Genomic DNA, 18,879 nt, shown 5'->3' with positions numbered 1-18,879 from the left:
ACTGGAAGGCGCAGTGGCGGAAAACAACCAAATGAAGGTTACGATGGAACTTCACAGATTTGTGTGGAGCAGATGACAGGACACGGGATACACTCTCTGTGGCTTGGATATGACAACCCAGGAGTCTCCATCCAGCTTGACACTGACCTGATTCAACTGGTTTTTTTTGCAAATATCATGTAGAAAACCCAGAGACTACAGAAGTAGCAGAGGTTAGGTGCTGGTATGCACAGCCCTTGCCCAGCTCTGTTTCACTTTGCAAGTTGCCTGGAAGTCCAGCTGGGTCTAGACACCTACCCTCCTAAGAGAAGGTAATGATAGAGAGCTGTTTACACACTTTGACAACACTGTTTTCTCCTCCATACACTTCCTCTTGGTCCTGAACTTCCTCATCCTTTGGCATCAGGTTTTTTTGGTTCTTCCAGGAAATGCGATCAGATTTCCCGCTGATGTGAAGCACTTGGCCACAGAGTTACACAGATGTAAAAAGATGGCAGGAGATCATTCAGGCCTGCAGATATGGCAGACATGAATTGTTGAAATTTCATTCAAATACTGCAGCTTCCACTTGGATTATCCCACCTTACTGTCAGGTTAATCAAAATGCTCCTTACCCCTGATGCTCAAAGACCATGTCATGTACCCTGACCTTCTGCAGCACACGAGAGGCTGGTATTTCACAAACCAGCTATTTGTCAGAGAGAATGGGTAGACCTAATGACTTCCTGCAAAAATGCTACTTTTATAGAGATAAAGAGGGAAAATATCTAATAAAAGCAGTGTCATAGAGAACAGCTGTCATTTTCCTCCAATAACAAATCATTTTTCCTGTAAGACAAAGCAAGTTGGCCTCATGGAGGGTTTTGTGTGGAGTTTTTTGTGTATTATGTGGTTGGGTTTTTTCCCTTCTATCTAACTGAACAGAAGTAGCTGCAAGGTAAATAAACTACTTTGCAAGGAAGTGCAATTTTGGAAGGAGCAGCATTTTTCAGGACTCTTTCTTGAGCAGAAGTGATGGTATGCATCTTTAACGTTCGGATGCCAAGCTGTCAGCAAGTGACTTCAACACCACCTTTATCTCTCCTCTTTTCTATTTATACATTACACAAAGCTATTTCCCCCTGAGTTTAATTGTGCATCAAAGGATCGACTGAACGGATTGCTTTGGGAAGCTGCTGATAGCAGCACTGGGGAATTCTGCAAATGCAGCTCTACCATTTCAGTTGTTTCCAGTGGAACATTAGCTGATAGAGGGAAGGCCATCGAAACACTTAAGCAAAAGCAACCTGGCTGTGTTGCTACTTGGAAGTTCAAGCTGGATATCAGAGAAAATTAATTAACTATTTACTGTATTAACTGTCTCCTTCTAACCACACCTTTCCTACTGAAGGAGACCAATCACAATGTTCACTTCAGCCTTTAATAGATGTAATGACAGCAAGTGCACCCTCCTATTCATTCAGGAATCTAGAAAATTAATCTCCCAGCTACCTTTAGGCCAACTATACTTGCCTTGGAAAATATAGATTTTAAAATACTATTCCAGGTTTACAAGAACACAAAAAGCACAATAATAAAAGAAGAAGCCCTGAAGAAAAGGACCTGGGGGTGCTGGTGTAGGAGAAGCTCAACAGGAGCCAGCAGTAAGCACTTGCAGCCCAGAGAGCCAAGCAGAGCCTGGGCTGCAGCAAGAGAAGTGTGGCCAGCCGGGCCAGGGAGGGGATTCTGCCCCTCTGCTCCACTCCGGAGAGACCACAGCTGGAGCTCTGGGTCCAGTTCTGGAGCCTCTGTTCCAGGAAGGATCTGGAGGTGCTGGAAGGTGTCCAGAGAAGGGCCATGAGGATGAGCAGAAGGCTGGAGCTGCTCTGCTTTGAGGACAGACCGAGGGAGTTGGGGTTGTGCAGTCTGGAGAAGAGAAGGCTCTGAGGAAACCTAATTGTGGCCCTCCAGTATCTGCAGGGGGCTACAAGAAAGCTGGGGAGGGACTTTTGAGGGTGTCAGGGAGTGACAGGACTAGGGGGGATGGAGCAAAACTAGAAGTGGGGAGATTCAGATTGGATGTGAGGAAGTTGCTCCCCACGAGGGTGTTGAGAGACTGGCACAGGTTACCCAGGGAGGTGGTGGAAGCCTCATCCCTGGAGGTGTTTGCAGCCAGGCTGGATGTGGCTGTGAGCAACCTGCTGTAGTGTGAGGTGTCCCTGGCCGTGGCAGGGGGATTGGAACTGGCTGATCTTTGAGGTTCCTTCCAACCCTGACAATTCTGTGATTATTATATTGGACACAGCATCAGACTGAGTATTTCACTGACTTGGTAAGTGAACAGAAACGCCTTGAGCTCTGTACTCCCATTGCAACAGCGGTGTGTCCACTGCAGAGTCCCTCAGCTGGCTGAAAACCATTTTCCCGGCAGTGAGCCCATCTCCTCTAAGCATTATGCACAAGAAAACAAGCACAACTCTAGCCTAAGCTACACAGCTGTTTTTGACACGTTCACCTGATTATGTTTGACTGCTTCCCCTACCTCTCCAGTTTACACTGACTTAGCTTCTCTCACATGACATCTCCAACAAACCTTCTGGTGTTTCAAGATCCTTAAAACTCATTCCTTTGAATGTCAATTACTGTTTATTTACCGTAGGAAAGGAAAAGGAAAACACATCAAACTAGTCAGGAAATTACAAATAGAGTTTCACATACATAAATAAAGCAATACACTTTCTATAGCTCTCAGGTGTTCTTATAAGGTTGTTTTGGTTTAAAATCAGCACCATTTCAGTAGGTCTTTTTGTTTGACTGCTCCTGTGCTATTTTTAAGTGAAAGAGGCATCTGACCAGTGAATCTTCAGTAATAACTGCAGCTTTTATTGACTTTTTGCAAAGTACTGAGCTAACTCAGAATTATTGAGCATAACAGCTCTTGTGAGCCTAAACTAAAACAATATGTGACTGTACACATTGCCTGAGAATTTATGTAACATGAAATCCAACAGTAGCTGATGGCAAAAGCTACAGATACTTAAATGTTGTTGGAAGACCTTCTCCCTCCCTGGACCAGACATAATCTACCTCTGGGCTTTATTCCACTGCACACACACAAATATAGCTTACCATAATAATTTACAGTGGTGCAGAGATTTGTAACAGGGCCACTTCCCCCAGGCTGTTTCTGTTCATCTGCAGAAACAGGACCTTCTGAAGAGCACAGCCATAGAGCAGGCCTGACACAGGTTAGGGCGAAGTAGAGGAGAAGATTGCCAGTGCCTCCTCATAACACAAAGCACTGTGCAGGCCAGCCTCAGAAGGTGTGCCTCCAAACAGCTTGGGAGAACATACCTGTTTGCAGATACAGCAAATTAATTACACTGAGCCATATCTCAATGGAAGTAACAATCATAAGAATTAGAATGCTCCAAACAGTACTCATTTGGGAATCTCAATTAGCTTCACAAACTAATTAATTTAGCTTCTAAACTCCCTGCAAGATAGAGAGTTACTAATCTTCCCATTTCATGTATGGGGATGCACACATACAGAAATGTCTACAAGGGACTACCTGGAGTCAGACAGCACATATCATAGCCTGTTCTGTCTTGTGCTGCTCCCATCCTATCAGCTGGTAGTCTCCTTTTTTTTGTGCAAAACTGTGTTCTGCTCTTTTGGACCCAAGAAGAAAAGTCTCCAAAGTCTTCTAGGGTAACAGAAAATGTGTCCAGACAAGAACCCACTAGATCTGACTTAGTAACCCAAAAATGAAGTTTCTGTAATGAGGGCAGTGACAAACTTGTTTGTTGAATACTTCCATTAGTCGGCAGGAGACCCTATAAAAAATCCAATTAAAGAGCACAGGAGAGACTTGACTGACTTTGACCTTAAATGCAGGGCTCTGAGTGCAGTACTCCAATATGGCAAAGTAACTGGAACTTCCTTAAAATAAAACCCAAGAGAGCCATACCAGCAGAGCCACCTCTAGCTTTGTAATCACTTTGCCACTTTAAATCTCCAATGAGTTATTACATTGCAACACATACAGAAGTAGTATGCCATGACCCCTCAGTAAGTACACTCTCCATGAGTACACACAGTATAGGAAAGAAGAAAAAAAAATCATCATAAAAATAAAATAAATAAATAAAAAGTGTCAATAATAAACTTAACTGAACTTGGTTTGCCTGATTCCTGAAAAAGACAATCAAAATACTGTTTGCTTTATTTGAGGGTTAACTTAATATGACATGGACTTGGTGACTGCAGTGTCCTGCAGGTGAGAGAAGAGGCAGAAATGTTTTCATCTATTTTAACATGGTCCTAAAGCAGGTTTATGGCTTGGAAAGTGTTGTTGTTTTTTTTACAGTGTCTTAGTTTCCCACAAAGGAAACAACAACTGCAGCTGGAGTCCATGGCTGCTGTGCTTCTGTGAATACAAACTGGATGAAAAATATTACTACTGGATTGTGTAAGGGGAGATTTTAGACTCACTCACATTTGCAGCAGTTTGGAGGACTACACAAGCTGCAGGGCAGAGGATGAGGTCCATTGTAGTGACACTGCTGATGCTAAGTGCCACATCCCAGTGTACTCGTCCCCTAAAGCCAAAGTCTGCTTTAATTTTCCCAGTTTAGGGTTACTAAGCAGTTCCCCTGCAAATTCCCTTTGCCACATTTCTCTGACATGAGCCAGCAGCTCATCTGCTTTCTGTCTAATTTGTGGCCACTGTGAGCTGTGAAGGCTGAAAACACATCCAGACAATCTTTTACAGTTCCTGGTGATGAGAAAGGCTGTGAGCAGCAAAGTGTGTCACATGTATTTGCCAGCTGCAAAACTGAAATCTCTATCAGGGCACAAATAGAGAGCTGATAACCTCACCTCTAGATGATACTTCATGTGGCAAATTATTCTTCAGGGGGCTCCTTCACCAGCCCCAGGATGTCTAGAAGCAAGCTCTGCTGCACCCTGGAGAGAATGTGTTCGTTCTGTTGCACCAGCTCCCCAGGACTGAAAGCCCAGGGTAAACGGGTACACTGGAGAGCCCTTCATGGGCTGTCTGCCTTTTGTCAGTGCTTAAATACTTACAGTCCTTTGTCAGTCCGGATGGTGCTGTAACAGCTTTGCTATAGCTCCCTGCTTGCAGTGCTTTCCAGGCACCTGCACCAAGAAGTCAGCTGTGAAGACAAGCTGGGAGGCAAAGCTGGGCATAGGCCACTAAAACCACAGGGCAGCTGAGAGCAAGGCTGGTGGTATGTGCAAAATGTGTCATCACCAGGGCTTCAGAGATGACAGCCACTTCTGCTGCAAGATGAAAGAGAGGGGAAGGCATTATCCACCTTGAAGTGAGGCCACCCCTTGACATCTCCTTTAGGAGGACAGGGAAAATGTCATCCAACCGTCCCCAGCCCAGGCATGAGTGCTGAGGGAGAGGAATTCAGCTAGCTTTTAAATCTCTGGAAGATATTACAGCAGCTTACATTCAAGTTGTCAGTCAGGCAGATGCATTCCTTAAATGCCCATGATTAACCCTCTTTCCCAATTAGCAGAAGAAGAATCACAGCTCTTGTGTAAAGTGGCTATGGAGACACCCATTAATTTCCATGAACTTGAATGTAAACAGCAATGAAAAACTCCTGCTAACTGTGTGCATGTGTCCTTGTGTGCCTTTGCCATCTGGAGAGAAGCAGGGTCCCTCTTTCTCTCACTAAGACAAAGGCCATGAGCTCCAGAGCCCACATCCCCAGATCTCAACTTCCTGCTACTGGAGAAAGGGCTTCACTTCTTGGGAGGGTTCTTTGTTTTTAAACTCCGTGGTAGAAGGGGAAGATGATCTTTGCATTCACAAAGCAGTCAGGAACAACAGTAGCATCTCGTGCTCTCAAGAAACTCCTCACCCTTTGGTGATGCCCTGCCCTGGCAGGGTATCACCACAGAGATCACCAGAGAGCACAGTAGGCAGAGGGCTGTTCTGGGCTCTGGGCAGGGACAAAGCAAAAGAAAAACCACAAGAGGGAAAAAAAGGAGAGAAGCTCTGAAAATGAACAGTCAGCATAAACAAAGTCTATTAGCCCAGGCAAGAGGCTGAAGTACAACTGCACTGAACAAATCACAGTGGAATCAGCAACTGGCAAAGTAATTGCCATTATTAGAGCTAATGGAAAAATTTTGATGCTGCCCATGTTGTTGATGGCTCTTTTATTTTTCTTCTGGAGTGTATCAGACATCTATCTACAGGCAGAAACTTTGGGATGAACTTCCCTGCTTCTGTCCACTAGCCATGAGACGAAGGATGGAGCGTTGCACAAATCAAGCAGCGCCGGAGAAATGTGTGGAGAGAAATAGTTCTGACCTGGGAAGTGGAATAGTCTCAATTTTAAAATATTTATAAGCATCCCCCCCTCAGCCTCCTCTTCTCTAGACTAAGCATCTCCAGGTCCCTCAGCCTTTCTTCCTAAGACAGATGCTCTAGTCCCCTAGTCATCTTTCCAGCCCTTTGCTGTACCCTTTCAAGCAGTCCCTATCCTTCTTTAACTGGGGAGCCCAGGAATGGACACAATATTCCATATGAGGCCTCACCAGGGCAGAGTAGAGGGGGAGGATAACCTTCCTCTACCTGCTTGTCATGCTCTTCTTGGTGCATCCCAGGAGACCACTAATGTTCTTGGCCACAAGGGCACACAGCTGGCTCATGGTGATCTTGCTGTCCACCAGCACTCCCAGGTCTTTTTTCACAGAACTGCTTTCCAGCAGGTCAGCTCCCAGCTTACACTGCTGTACAGGGTTACTCCTCCCTGGGTGCAGCACCCTACACTTGCCTTTGTCAAACTGCTGTTACTGCCCAAGTCTCCAGCCTGTCCAGGTCAAGCTGCATGGCAGCACAGCCTTCTGGTGTGTCAACCACCCCAGCCAGCTTTGCGTCATCAGCCAACTTGCTGTGGGTACACTCTATCCCTTCACCCAGGTTGTTGATGAATGCACCTTCTGTGCTGAGCCCTACTCCAGGAAACCAACTGTCCCCAGTAGGTAAGACCTGAGTGGATAGGGTTATTTCAGCCAAAGGCTTCAGAGTCTTTCCTCTGTGTTTTTCAGAAGTTTCATAAAATCATTAACCTGTGTGAAGCAGCCAGGTTCTGAAAGTGTATGGAATGGGGGAATGGCACTTTTTAAGACCTGCATCTGAAAAAGCAGCTGAGCTTGGTGATGAGACACAGTCTCAGAAGAAAGCCAAACCCAAGCTTCCTTTAAAACAAATTTGAGACCAGAAGACAACAAACAGCCAAGTTTCAACACAAGAGAGGTCAGCTCTTCCCTTCTCCATGCCAAAAATGACTTAGAGAAAATCCCACTAGAAGGAGCCAACAGGTTATGACCAGTGATAAAAATGGAAGGAGAATGTTTTGTTTACCAAGCTGAGGATTTCTTCTTCCAGTTATCACTTCTGAGTGCTTGACTCTGTCAGAAAAGAGCAATCCAGCTACCCAAGATGCCAGTGGGGATATGCCAACTCCTGTCATGCCCCTTTGGTGCAAACCTTTGATTCACAACCCATATTGGCTATGAGGAAAAAAAATATTTACCAAAAGAGCAGTCAGGAATTGGAATAGGCTGCTCAGGGAGGGTGGTGGTGTCACTGTCCCTAAAGGTGTTAAAAACCCTCATGCAGACATGGCAATTCAGGACATCTTTAATGCCAAGGTGGTGCTGGGTTGGCAGTTGGACTCAATGACCGCAGAGGTCTCTTCCAACCGAAACGATTCTGTGCATCAGCCTATCTATGAATGGGAAAAGCTTCCTGTTGGAGAAGTAGTGAACTTCTGGGATAGGATTTAAGAAGACCAAGGTCTGGTCCCAGTAGTGCTGCCCTGTGACCACAACCAAATAACTTCACTACGTGCTACTCCTGTTCTTTGAAATGGGCACAGTGTCTTCCCCTGTTTGTGAGAGGCTGAGATCTAAGTGTAAAAAGTATGACAGAAAAACTGAGCATGGTAGAAATGGCTTAAATTTGCTATGTACTCCTGCTGCTCCCTTCTATTAAGGACAGGGAAATGTTGTCTTGGGAGATAAACACTGTGATGTGGGAGATGCCCAGAATGTCCATTATAATTGATGAGAATGTAGCTTTCATTAGTTTATGAATGCCTTATTCACACTTAAAAAAATAAATTAAAACTCCAGAAAGAATGTTTTCCCTAAGCAAGTGCCAAGTTAGAGAGTAAATAACTGCTGCTAATACACCTTCACTTTTTCTCCAAGGCTGTCTCTCCTGCAAGTGAAAGGCTCTGGCTACACACCCACCAGCCCCATCCACAGTCCTCTTGCAAACCTCTCCCAGTGTTGTGCATGCAGCCCCAGTAAGAGCTGGTGACAGCTGGGTGTGTAGATAGGCACCCTGAAGCCTTTTCCTGCTGCTTCCTGCCTGCCTCTGCCAACCCCTAGACTCTCCTCTTCACCTTTTCATGTCATACAGGCTTTGAGCCAAGAACAATAATGCATTTGCTTTACGATGCTCCAGCCATGAGAGGGATTTTTATGCATTACCACAATATCATCTTTTTAAGCAAGGACCTGCTGCTGATTGGCAGCAAGGGAAATTATAATGTCTTTATTTGTTCACAGGAAGGATGCCCTGTGAGCTTAAGTTTCTCTCTTCAGTTCTGGCCTCTGGGTGCTTTGATCCTGACTACCTTTGAGAATAAAAGGGGAATTTAGCTCTTAAATGTGATCCAGTCACTGGTGTCTCAGTTAACACCATCCATAAAAGGATCAGCTTCTTTGTTACATAGGACAAGCCTGACCAGTGCTAAAAGAGAAGCAGCACCAAAAGCAGGTATACTTGCAGCTCAAAAGGCCAAATCATTAAACCATGTAAATAAATGAGTGGCCTTTGAGTTCTAATAGCACAGTCTATTATGTTGCTTGTTCATGGAAAGGGAGAGGAGAAAATGTCTGAGGCTTCAAAAAGATCCTTTTTTTAGTTAGAGAACTACACATCCTGGTATTTCAGCCCCACAGACACATGCTGGTAGCATGACTGCGAACAGGGCACTCCTGAGGCTGTGAGGAAATGGGCACACACACACACAGAAGAGAGAACTTTGTTATCCAGTGAAATACCTGAACACTGTGCTCAACCATGTGTTGGGTTGTTTCCTGACTTTTACAGGCATCACATCCATAAATCCAAACAAGCAGATGCCTGCCAGAAACGTTCTGAAACCAGCAAGCTTGGAAACCCCATTCTGGCATTTTGGCCTCTTGGTTCTCTTGCTGATTTTTACTTAATTTTATTTGGATCCAAGGAGAGGATTTAAACCACCAATGACCTCTGAACTTCAATGATGGTATCTTGGGGCATTTTGACGGCAAGAGGAGGTAAGGACAGACATGGCCATCCACCCAGCATCCCAGAGAAACAGAACAACTCAACAAACGACATTATTTGCATTTCACTTGAAGCAGTAGAAGTAAGCTGCTGAGGCTGTACAGAGACAAGGTGATACTGCTAGAGGCAGAGATGTTTTGAAGAGCTTGCAACCATGGTATAGCTTCCTTTTGGTGACAGCACACAGCCACAACCAATGACAACTTCAGCTCTAAATCCAAACCAGCAACTCTAAGCTGCAAGTCATACCTGCTTGAGCCTCTGATTTTTTGTTTCTTCCCTCTGAAAGTGCAGACATGTCATCTTTGAAATTAAGTCAGACTTAGGATATGTCAGCAAATACAGAGCCTTGTATTGCATTTCTCCTGCAACTCAGACTGCTCTGAGCTTGTCAAACCTGACCTTGGTGTCTCCCAGTGAGAGACAATATGTATCTCTCTTTCCTCACATAGACTTTCCAAAACATTGTCTTGAGCTTCATCTCCAAGTTGCTAAATGGCCTTCTAAGCAGTAGATAAGCTGAAGCTCCTGGATGAAGATACAGCTGATAAACTTTCTCCTTGGGGACAAAGGGCACCTGGAAGACAGAAGGCTTCAGGAGCAGGCTGTCCCAGCGTGCTGACAAAGGAGTCAGCAGGGAAGGCATCTGGCATGGCTGCACAGAGACCTTTGGATGGAGCTCAAGAGCAAAAGCAGAGTCTGTGGCCTCTGGATGTTTAACATCTTTATTGATGGCCTTAATGAAGACACAGAGTGTGTAATCAGCAAGTTCACAGATGACACCAAGTTAGGTGGGATGTTGATCTGCATGAGGGTAGGGAGGATCCAAAGAGGGACTTGGATAGATTGGATCCATGGCCAAGGTCAATGAGATGAGCTTCAACAAGGCCAAGTGCCAGGTCCTGCACTGGGGTCACAACAACTCCAAGCAATGCCACAGGCTTGGGGCAGTGTAGCTGGAAAGCTGCTGGCAGAAAGGGACCTGGGGGTGCTAATGGACAGGCAACTGAATATGAGCCAGCAGTGTGCCCAGGTGCCCAAGAAAGCCAAAGGCATCCTGGCTGGGATCAGCAATGCTGTGTCCAGCAGGAGCAGGGAGGGAATTGTCCCCTTGTGCTCAGCTCTGGGGAGGCTACACCTGGAGTGTTGTGTCCAGTTTTGGGCACCTCAGTGCAGGAGACATGTGGAGGTGCTGGAGCCAGGGCAGAGGAGGGCAAGGAAGCTGTGAAGGGCCGGGAGAATAAATCTGATGAAGAGCAACTGAAGGAGCTGGGGGTGGTTAGTTTGGAAAAGAGGAGGCTGAGGGGAGACTACCACTGTCTACAACTACCTGAAAGGAGGTTGTGGAGAGGCTGCTGGTGGTCTCTTCTCACTGGTAAAGGAGGGAAGGTTTGGGAAGAGAAAAGAGAAGAGAAGAGAAGAGAAGAGAAGAGAAGAGAAGAGAAGAGAAGAGAAGAGAAGAGAAGAGAAGAGAAGAGAAGAGAAGAGAAGAGAAGAGAAGAGAAGAGAAGAGAAGAGAAGAGAAGAGAAGAGAAGAGAAGAGAAGAGAAGAGAAGAGAAGAGAAGAGAAGAGAAGAGAAGAGAAGAGAAGAGAAGAGAAGAGAAGAGAAGAGAAGAGAAGAGAAGAGAAGAGAAGAGAAGAGAAGAGAAGAGAAGAGAAGAGAAGAGAAGAGAAGAGAAGAGAAGAGAAGAGAAGAGAAGAGAAGAGAAGAGAAGAGAAGAGGAGACCTTCAAGATCATGGCATCCAACCTATCATCCAACACCATCTAATCAACTAAACCATGACACCAAGCACCCCATCAAGTCTCCTCCTGAACACCTCCGGTGATGGTGACTCCTCCACCTCCCTGGGCAGCACATCCCAGTGGCCAATCTCTCTGTGAAGAATTTCTTCCTAACATCCAGCCTCTACCTCTCCTGGCACAGCTTGAGACTGTGTCCTCTTGTTCTGGTGCTGGTTGCCTGGGAGAAGAGACCAAACCCCAACTGGCTACAACCTCCCTTTAGGTAGTTGTAGATAGCAAGAAGGTCTCCCCTGAGCCTCCTCTTCTCCAGGCTAAGAAACCCCAGCTCCCTCAGCCTCTCCTCATAGGGCTTGTGCTCCAGTTAGTGGTAGAACAAGAGGCAATGGCCTTAAGCTATGACTGGGTAGGTTTAGACTGGACATTAGGAAGAAGCTTTTCACAGAAAGAGTGATCAGGCATTGGTAAAACCACCTATCAAAGAAATGGGAGCATCCTATATTCCTGTATCAAGAGTACTATGCCAACTAAATTTGGCAGCATGGAGATAAATTACTAATTTAAATCATCTAGGTTAATAAAATCAGAAAAGAGCTTTTAGAGGATCATGGCTGTATCTTAGTCAATGAAATAAATTCTGTACTGTTTCTGAGAAGACTGATAATTGTAAAACCAATCTGGCAAACTTTCTTTCACAGCTTCATGGCAAAGCCATTACAGATACAGGAAAGACTGCCAAGCTCACAAAGGGGGTGTGAATGCACATGCAAGAATGGAGAGCACCACATTTTCTTCCTCTCAAGGAAGCCTGGCAGCCTGGAAGGGTTTGGATAGCAAAGAACAGATGCTCTCGACGCTTCCAGCACACCTTGGATGTTGCAGGACTGTTTTTCCCATTCAATAGCCTGAGTCTGAAGTCACCTCTGCAAGCAAACCACATGAGCCTTCACTAACAACACTGCTCATGGTGCTTAGACAAGGCTGCTGGTGGTCTCAAGCCATGCAATCACAGCCTGTCTCACTCCTCCCAAGAAGAGGACACCAGGACCTTGATTAGTTTGGGTTCTCAGGCTGCTGAGCTGTACAAGAGTACAGATACTGGAACTAACACACTTAGTTTACCAGAGCTCTTTGTAGCTGGTCTACTGCACCCAGAAACCACAGAAGGCTGAAATGAAGCTGTAAGCACCATATCTGTAGGTTGTGTGTGCCCTGATAGTCTGGTGTTGCTGTTCATGCTCCTTACTGCACACGACAGGAGCATGTGCAGATAACGTCGATCCCTGAGGGCTTGCACGCTGCAGTCACTTCCAAGCCAGGGGCTCTGCAATAGCCAGGGTGCTAGCAAGCAATGGCTGTGATGCTTGATGCCTTGATATCTGCTGTGGGGATCAATATTAACAGTAATAGGGTATTTCCAGGACATACTCAACTGACAGAACTATTGATTATTTGGTATATAGCAGTGCATTGATACTTGATAGCAAACTGGGACACTGAAACAATAAATGTGCATTGTTAACAAGCAGCACAGGGCATTGAGTTTCAGGGACACGACCAGGATGCGCTCCCTCTGCCTAAGACAGAACATCATTAGCTTGTCAAAAATACAATCCACTTCTCTGACTTACTGAAATGTCTGGGGAAAACACTTTCCTCACTGAAATCTGCAGATGAAGGTCATGTTTCCAAATATGTGCCAAATTCAGTCAATGACTGCATGCCCACTTTGGCTGAGCAGCTGAGGCACTCTTGAAGCACAAGCATTCTGGTTTGACGTTTAAACATGCATTATGTCAGATCACCTTCTACATGAACAAACTGCAATGAAGGAAATGATAATGCAGCATTACACTTCAAGCCAGTCCTTTTTTTTTTCACTTAAGTTTTTCATTCAGGGTAAAAAAAAATATTCAATATATTCATCTACCCAAAATAGAACTTTCTTTATCAAACAAAAAGAATTTGAAAGACATAATGCTATATCCTTCCATGAGCTATTTGATTATACATAACTCTGCAGTTGTGTCCCATGGACACATTTAACTACTAACCACGAAACCATTAGAAGGAAATTATATATAACACCAATATTATGGCTGAAAACCATTGAAAAAGGAAGCTCCCTATTGTGAGGGAGAAAGAAATACTTTCTATGAAGGAAAATAACAGGTGGCACTCACTGTTTCAGGAAAGAACACCTCAGGAGCCTCATACTCTTTTAATATGAGCTCGGAGAGGCAGAGGAGGTGACTAGTAAACATCCATGAAAGCAGCTGTACAATACAAAGGCTTTTGGGGGGATAATATAGCCTTTTCACTGCTATCAGCATGATGAACCCAGCTAAGCTGCCTTAGCAACTGTCTATGATGTGGAGAGATCAGGAACAAGAGAGGCTGAATCAGCCTCTGATGGAGGCTCACCTCTCCCACTGCTGACAAACAGAGTTTAGAATCATGGAGCTCAGTTTCCTAGGAGGGCCTGACCTGGATGAGGGAATTGAGTACACTCTCAGCAAGTCTGCTCATGATACAAAAGTGGTGGGGGGTGGCTGACACAATGGAAGTCTGTGCTGCCATCCAACAAGGTCTGGACAGGGTGGAGAGATGGGTGAAGGCAAACCTCACCAAGTTCGGTAACGACAAGTGCAGAGTCCTGCATCTGAGGAGGAATAACACCAGGCACTAGTAGAGACTGGGGGTCATTGTGCTGGGAAACAACTCCATGGAGAAAGACTTTGGAGTCCTAGCAGACAAGTTACCCAAGGGACAGCAATGTGCTGTTGTGCTCAAGAGAGCCAATGGCATCCCAGGGTTCATCAAGAGAAGTGTGTCCAGCAGGTCTAGAGAGGTTCTTCTCCCCCTCTACTTTGCCCTGGTGAGCCCACACCTGGAATACTGTGTCCATTGTTGGGGTCCCAATCCCAGAGAGACAGGGGTCTGCTAGAGGGAGTCCAATGGAGAATTACAACGATGACTGGGGGACTTGAAGATCCCTCTTATGAAGAAAGACAGAGAGAACAGGGATTGCTTAGTTTTGAGAAGGCTGAGATGAGTTCTTATCAACATCTACAAATATATGAGGGCTGGCTATCAAGATGAAGGTGCCAGTCTCTTTTTGGTGGTGCCCAGTGATAGGACAAGGAACAACAGGTACAAGCTGGAACACAGAAGGTTGCACAGAATCACAGAGACATGCTGTTTGGAAAAGACCCTCGGGATCACTGATAACCCTGCTCCATAAGGCTCCCCCCTAAACCACATCCCCAAGCACCATATCCAAACAACTTTTACACACGAGGAGACACTTCACTACAGTGAGGGTGAGAGAGGACTGGAACAGGCTGGCCAGAGAGCCTGTGGAGTCTCCTTCTCTGGAGACTTTCAAAACCCACCTCTGCAGCCTGCTTTAGGGGATCCTGCTTTGGCATGGGGGTTGGACTTGATGACACCTGGAGGTCCCTTCCAACCCCTAGCATTCTGTGACTCTGTGATTCTCCTTCTTCCCACTGGGAAAATAAACATCATCTTTGACTTTCAGAGGAAGCAAAATGTGTGCAACTTGGACACCCCTGTGCTAACCATGGTCAGGACTGTGCCATGTACTCCATAACCAGGAAGGGCTGCCTGGGCACATGCTCCTGCTCTTACACCGCACTTCACAAACAGAGGTTCATCCTCCCGTCCTTCCAGAAGTGCCCAAAGCAGTCAGATCAAGCTTTGACACAACACTTGCCACTGTAAGAGTTCCTTTGTGTCGCATTATCAACAAAGCTGAGTAACCCATTGGCCCCTATGACAAAAAGGAGACTACTTTAAACCTAGAAGAGTGAACCTAAAGGTTAAGGAGCAGGTAAAGGCTAAGACAGGTAGGTGAGCTTGATACAACAGTGTTGTAGTTTGAGCTGGGTGCCCCCCTGGTGCATTCACTTCCTGTGTCCAGAAGTCCAGCCCAGAGGGATGGACACAGGAAATTGTGTATTTCCTACCATAATTCTTTGCACCACTATAAGATCCAGTGCGGAGTCTGGCACTTCCTCTTTCCTTCCCTCTCCGAGACTTGGTAACTGGGGGAGAGATCTCCCGGCCATGGGCCTGACTGGGCCCAAGGCCACAGGGGGATGGGCAGTCTCAGGCCTGGCCAGCTGAGACTAGCCCAGCAGAGGGAGGGGGAAGAAGGAGCCCTGGGGGTTTTGCATGCACCCTCAGGTGGGGATGGGATCTTTCTTTGTCACTGCGCTTTGGGTTTTCTGTAACATTCACTGCTTTCTATTTAAACTTTCATCACTTTTGCAATCCGTTTGCCTGAGGCACCCACAGCAAGGGCACCCACAGCCTTTAAAGAAACAGGAGGGTAGCAGGCTTCTAGGGAAAGCCTGCAAGATGTAATATCCAGCTGCAGCTGGCAAACCTGAGCACATCTGAATTGCCTGTACCAGTATTCCACTCCTCTGCTGTCAAATGACTGTCCCAGCCTTAGTGATTAACCAACTGAATATATCAAAGGATGATACTCACAGGAAGGATCTAATGATGAAAAGGCTATTCCTGTCCCTCTTTCCATCACATCATAATCTGTCCACTAATATGGCTTGAGATCTCAGCTGATCAAAAGGTCATAAGATGCTACTGCTAAGTATCACTCTATCTCTGCTCAGCCAAAGGCATTTTCACTCAATGCAGCAGGCAGAGGAATGCACTAGCAAAGCCTTCAAATCTGTTTGTATAATAGATGAAGTCTTTGCTACATGGCATTTATCTTCCTCTAGGGAGTGACAACTGATAAATAAATCTCTAGTTCCCAGTGAATTTAAATAAAAGGCAGGCAAATCATCTCCCCGTACATTGTAAATGTATAACAGTGAAGAACAAAGAGTTCCCACTCTCCCACCATGTCCTTTGCTGCAACAGCTATAACATGCTGGCCACCCTGAAATTTTACCAAAATCAAGGGATCCCCAAATCTCTGGCAATCACATCAGGCAGTCTGAAAGGTTCCTCGGTCACTTAGAAAAAAATAGGTACTTAAAATTCCTTTTTTCTTCCTTCAAGTTAGCAAAAAGCAAAGAAAGGGAGCTCAGTATCATATCAACAGGGAAACAAATAGAGCGAAAATGGGGCATTGTGCTTCCCAGTGAACACTTGGAGTGGACAATTTTCAAGCATCCCAGGATGAATAAAAGTCCACTGGACTGCAGTGTGCTGGTGGACCCCTCAGCACTGTGCCCATCACTGCAAGCCAGCAGCGGTCTTTGGCTGACTGCAACCACTTCTGTGGCTATCCTGTGTTCAAGTGGTCCAACATGGGCACAATCAGTATCGCTGCAGCACCCACTTGCCACCTGAAGCCTTCATCTAGCAGGTCTCTAGAGCCAGTTTCTGTGGCATTAGCGTTGGAAAAGTGCTGGTTTGTGTGCCCTGAGTTGTCGCAACCAAATTAAACCCCCCAGCATCTCCTGACTGCCTGTTCCCTGGCTCTCTGGACGCAGAGCTCTGCACCAGGACCTACAGACAGTTTCTTTAACTGCAACTGGCAATCTTTTTGCTCCTCTATTCAAAGCAGAGAGCCATCAAAGATTAACAGAGAAAATCATGACTGTTTTTCCCTAAGAAGCAGCACTGGTAATAGGCTTCAGGAAAAATCCTCCTAAATGCAAGTGATAAGTGTAAACTGTGTGAAGGCTGACAAGTCTGATTATAATTATCACTGCGAGGGGACCAGCACTAACCCCCCTTCTGGAAGGCAATGACAGTTCCTGGAAGGGAACACACAAGTGAATTATCATAAGCAAAATCACTGCAAGTGGGAATGTCTTTTACTGGGAAACCAAGTAAGGCCCTGAACTGGGAGGGGGAAACAACCAAAACATTGAGAAATGTAACTAAAGTTCATCCCCGTAGAAAATGGCATTCCCCTGTATCCTTCTTCTCTGACTCCAGGATTGTGGGAAGCATGGCATGGAGTTGCTCATGCAAGAGGTGTTTGGAAACAAATGACACTTTCTGAAACAGTAGGTCTGCAACCTAACATGCACAGATAGTCCCAGAGATCAGACTGAGCTAAACACTCCAAACTAAGACAAAGCTCAGGCAGCACTGTACCTTTCCCCTCTATTCACACTCTTGTAGGAAGAAAGCTACCCAGAATCAGCACAAAGCTCTTCAAATGGCAGTTAGACATTGAGTTCTTCTAATTTCACCTACACTTTGACTGAAACACCATTATCATTAGCTTTTCAGCAGGGTTTGAGGTGGATATGGTAGGCCGCATTCCTTTGAGATTATCCTACCCTAACCTTTCTGCTTTCTCTGGCAGCATTGCATTTTTCTTAGGCTGCATGCTGCTTTGGCATTTCTCATTTTATTTCCACTGGAAGCCCAGAAACTGAGAAACGTGGGCAATCTGGAATAACAGTAGCAGTACAGCAGCTTCTTCTTTCTGAACACAGGGAAACAGATATTATCTGATTAATAAATGCAGAGGAGATGAAGAGAAGAGCCTTACAGTCAAAGGCAGTTCCAGGAGTTTTATTCTCATTATCTCTCAATGGAGTGAGGCAAATAAATTGTGCAAGGAGACATATGGAAGCACACTACGTAAATGGCCTATTAAAGGCTCTTACTTCCTAATTAGGTCCTGGTGTCAGGAGGTTGGTAACAATTATTCACACATAGATCATTCGGATACAATGCAAACTGTTCTAAACCACAAACCATCATAATGGCATACATTAAAAAGAAGCCAAATTTAGCTTCATCTTTTTAGCCTCATTCAGTCAGAGCTTGGAATATCCCTTTCTGTGCTATGCACTTCCTACATTTCATGTCTAACAGTGCAGTAATGGGTTTGGAAGGGCAAAACCAAAAACCTTCACAACCATAACTCCTTTTTCTTACCTTGTTCACAGTTTTCGTCACTGGAGTCAGCACAGGGAACCCACACTCTCTTCCCAAATTCTTCATCTGACTCTGTGTAGTTTACCAGAGCAAAGAGAAAAGAGAAAACCTTGATTGTGGGCATGACCATACAGAAAATGGTCATTAGCATCCAAAGATTTGCTCTCTTTCTCCATTTCCTTGCACCTTTTTGCGTGACCACCACCAACTGCCAGCCAGGGCCCACTGAGCACCTACTGCTGGGGCTCACCCTTGGCTCCATTCAACTTTGGAAGGTCCTTAACCCACGCAGATGCTTAGGTTTATGCTCCCAAATCACCCTGGTAAGCATACCAGCACCAGAAGCCATGACAGCCTCCCCCCAGCAGCCATGGGGTGTGCAGTGAATTATGACAACAGGGAGCAGAGCCATAGATTCCTATGACAGCCCACATCAGAAGAGCTTGGGAAGACCAGGAAGGTGTCACAGGATGCCAACCCACATGCTGTGTTTAAGAGTTAAAGCAAAGTGCTGAAACCAAAGATTACCACATTACAAAACCATTTAAAACAGGCTAAATGCTTGTGATTCATGATTGCAACAAACCCACTCTGCACTACTCTTCTGCACTTCTGGTATGAAAATGAGATTTTCCTCTTTTCTTCTTCCCCTCCCATCTCCTCTCCCCTCTTTGTCCACCTCTCCAGGCCTTCACACAAAGGTGAAACATGTTATATTTTCATCTATGGTGATGCAGATCAGAGAGTATTTTCTTTGCTCTTCTTTTCACTGATATTGCCCAAGGCACCCTTTTAAGTGGCAGCCTGTGCAAAGATAATAGGTGGTACAATTCTCTGTAACTAGAATCAGGAACAAATCAGCCATCTGC

At 45.5% G+C, this 18,879-nt stretch overlaps 1 protein-coding gene across 4 annotated transcripts in view; it reads right to left on the bottom strand.

The window, feature by feature from the left end:
- The window catches only part of SETBP1 (SET binding protein 1), a 310,605-nt gene that overhangs the window by 148,584 nt on the left and 143,142 nt on the right, over positions 1–18,879 (bottom strand). For 2 of the 4 annotated variants that reach the window (XM_054178144.1, XM_054178146.1), the window contains one exon: positions 18,011–18,082. The exons of the other annotated variants lie outside the window; for them this stretch is intronic. In XM_054178144.1, the coding sequence (XP_054034119.1) occupies positions 18,011–18,082 (72 nt within the window). The remainder of the gene's footprint in view (positions 1–18,010; positions 18,083–18,879) is intronic. 4 annotated transcript variants of the gene reach the window in all.

The sequence above is a fragment of the Dryobates pubescens genome, chromosome Z (genome assembly GCF_014839835.1).
Source record: "Dryobates pubescens isolate bDryPub1 chromosome Z, bDryPub1.pri, whole genome shotgun sequence".
Taxonomy (NCBI): Eukaryota; Metazoa; Chordata; class Aves; order Piciformes; family Picidae; genus Dryobates; species Dryobates pubescens.
Note: the sequence above shows the minus strand (reverse complement) of the source record. Positions and strands in the feature narration are given on the sequence as shown.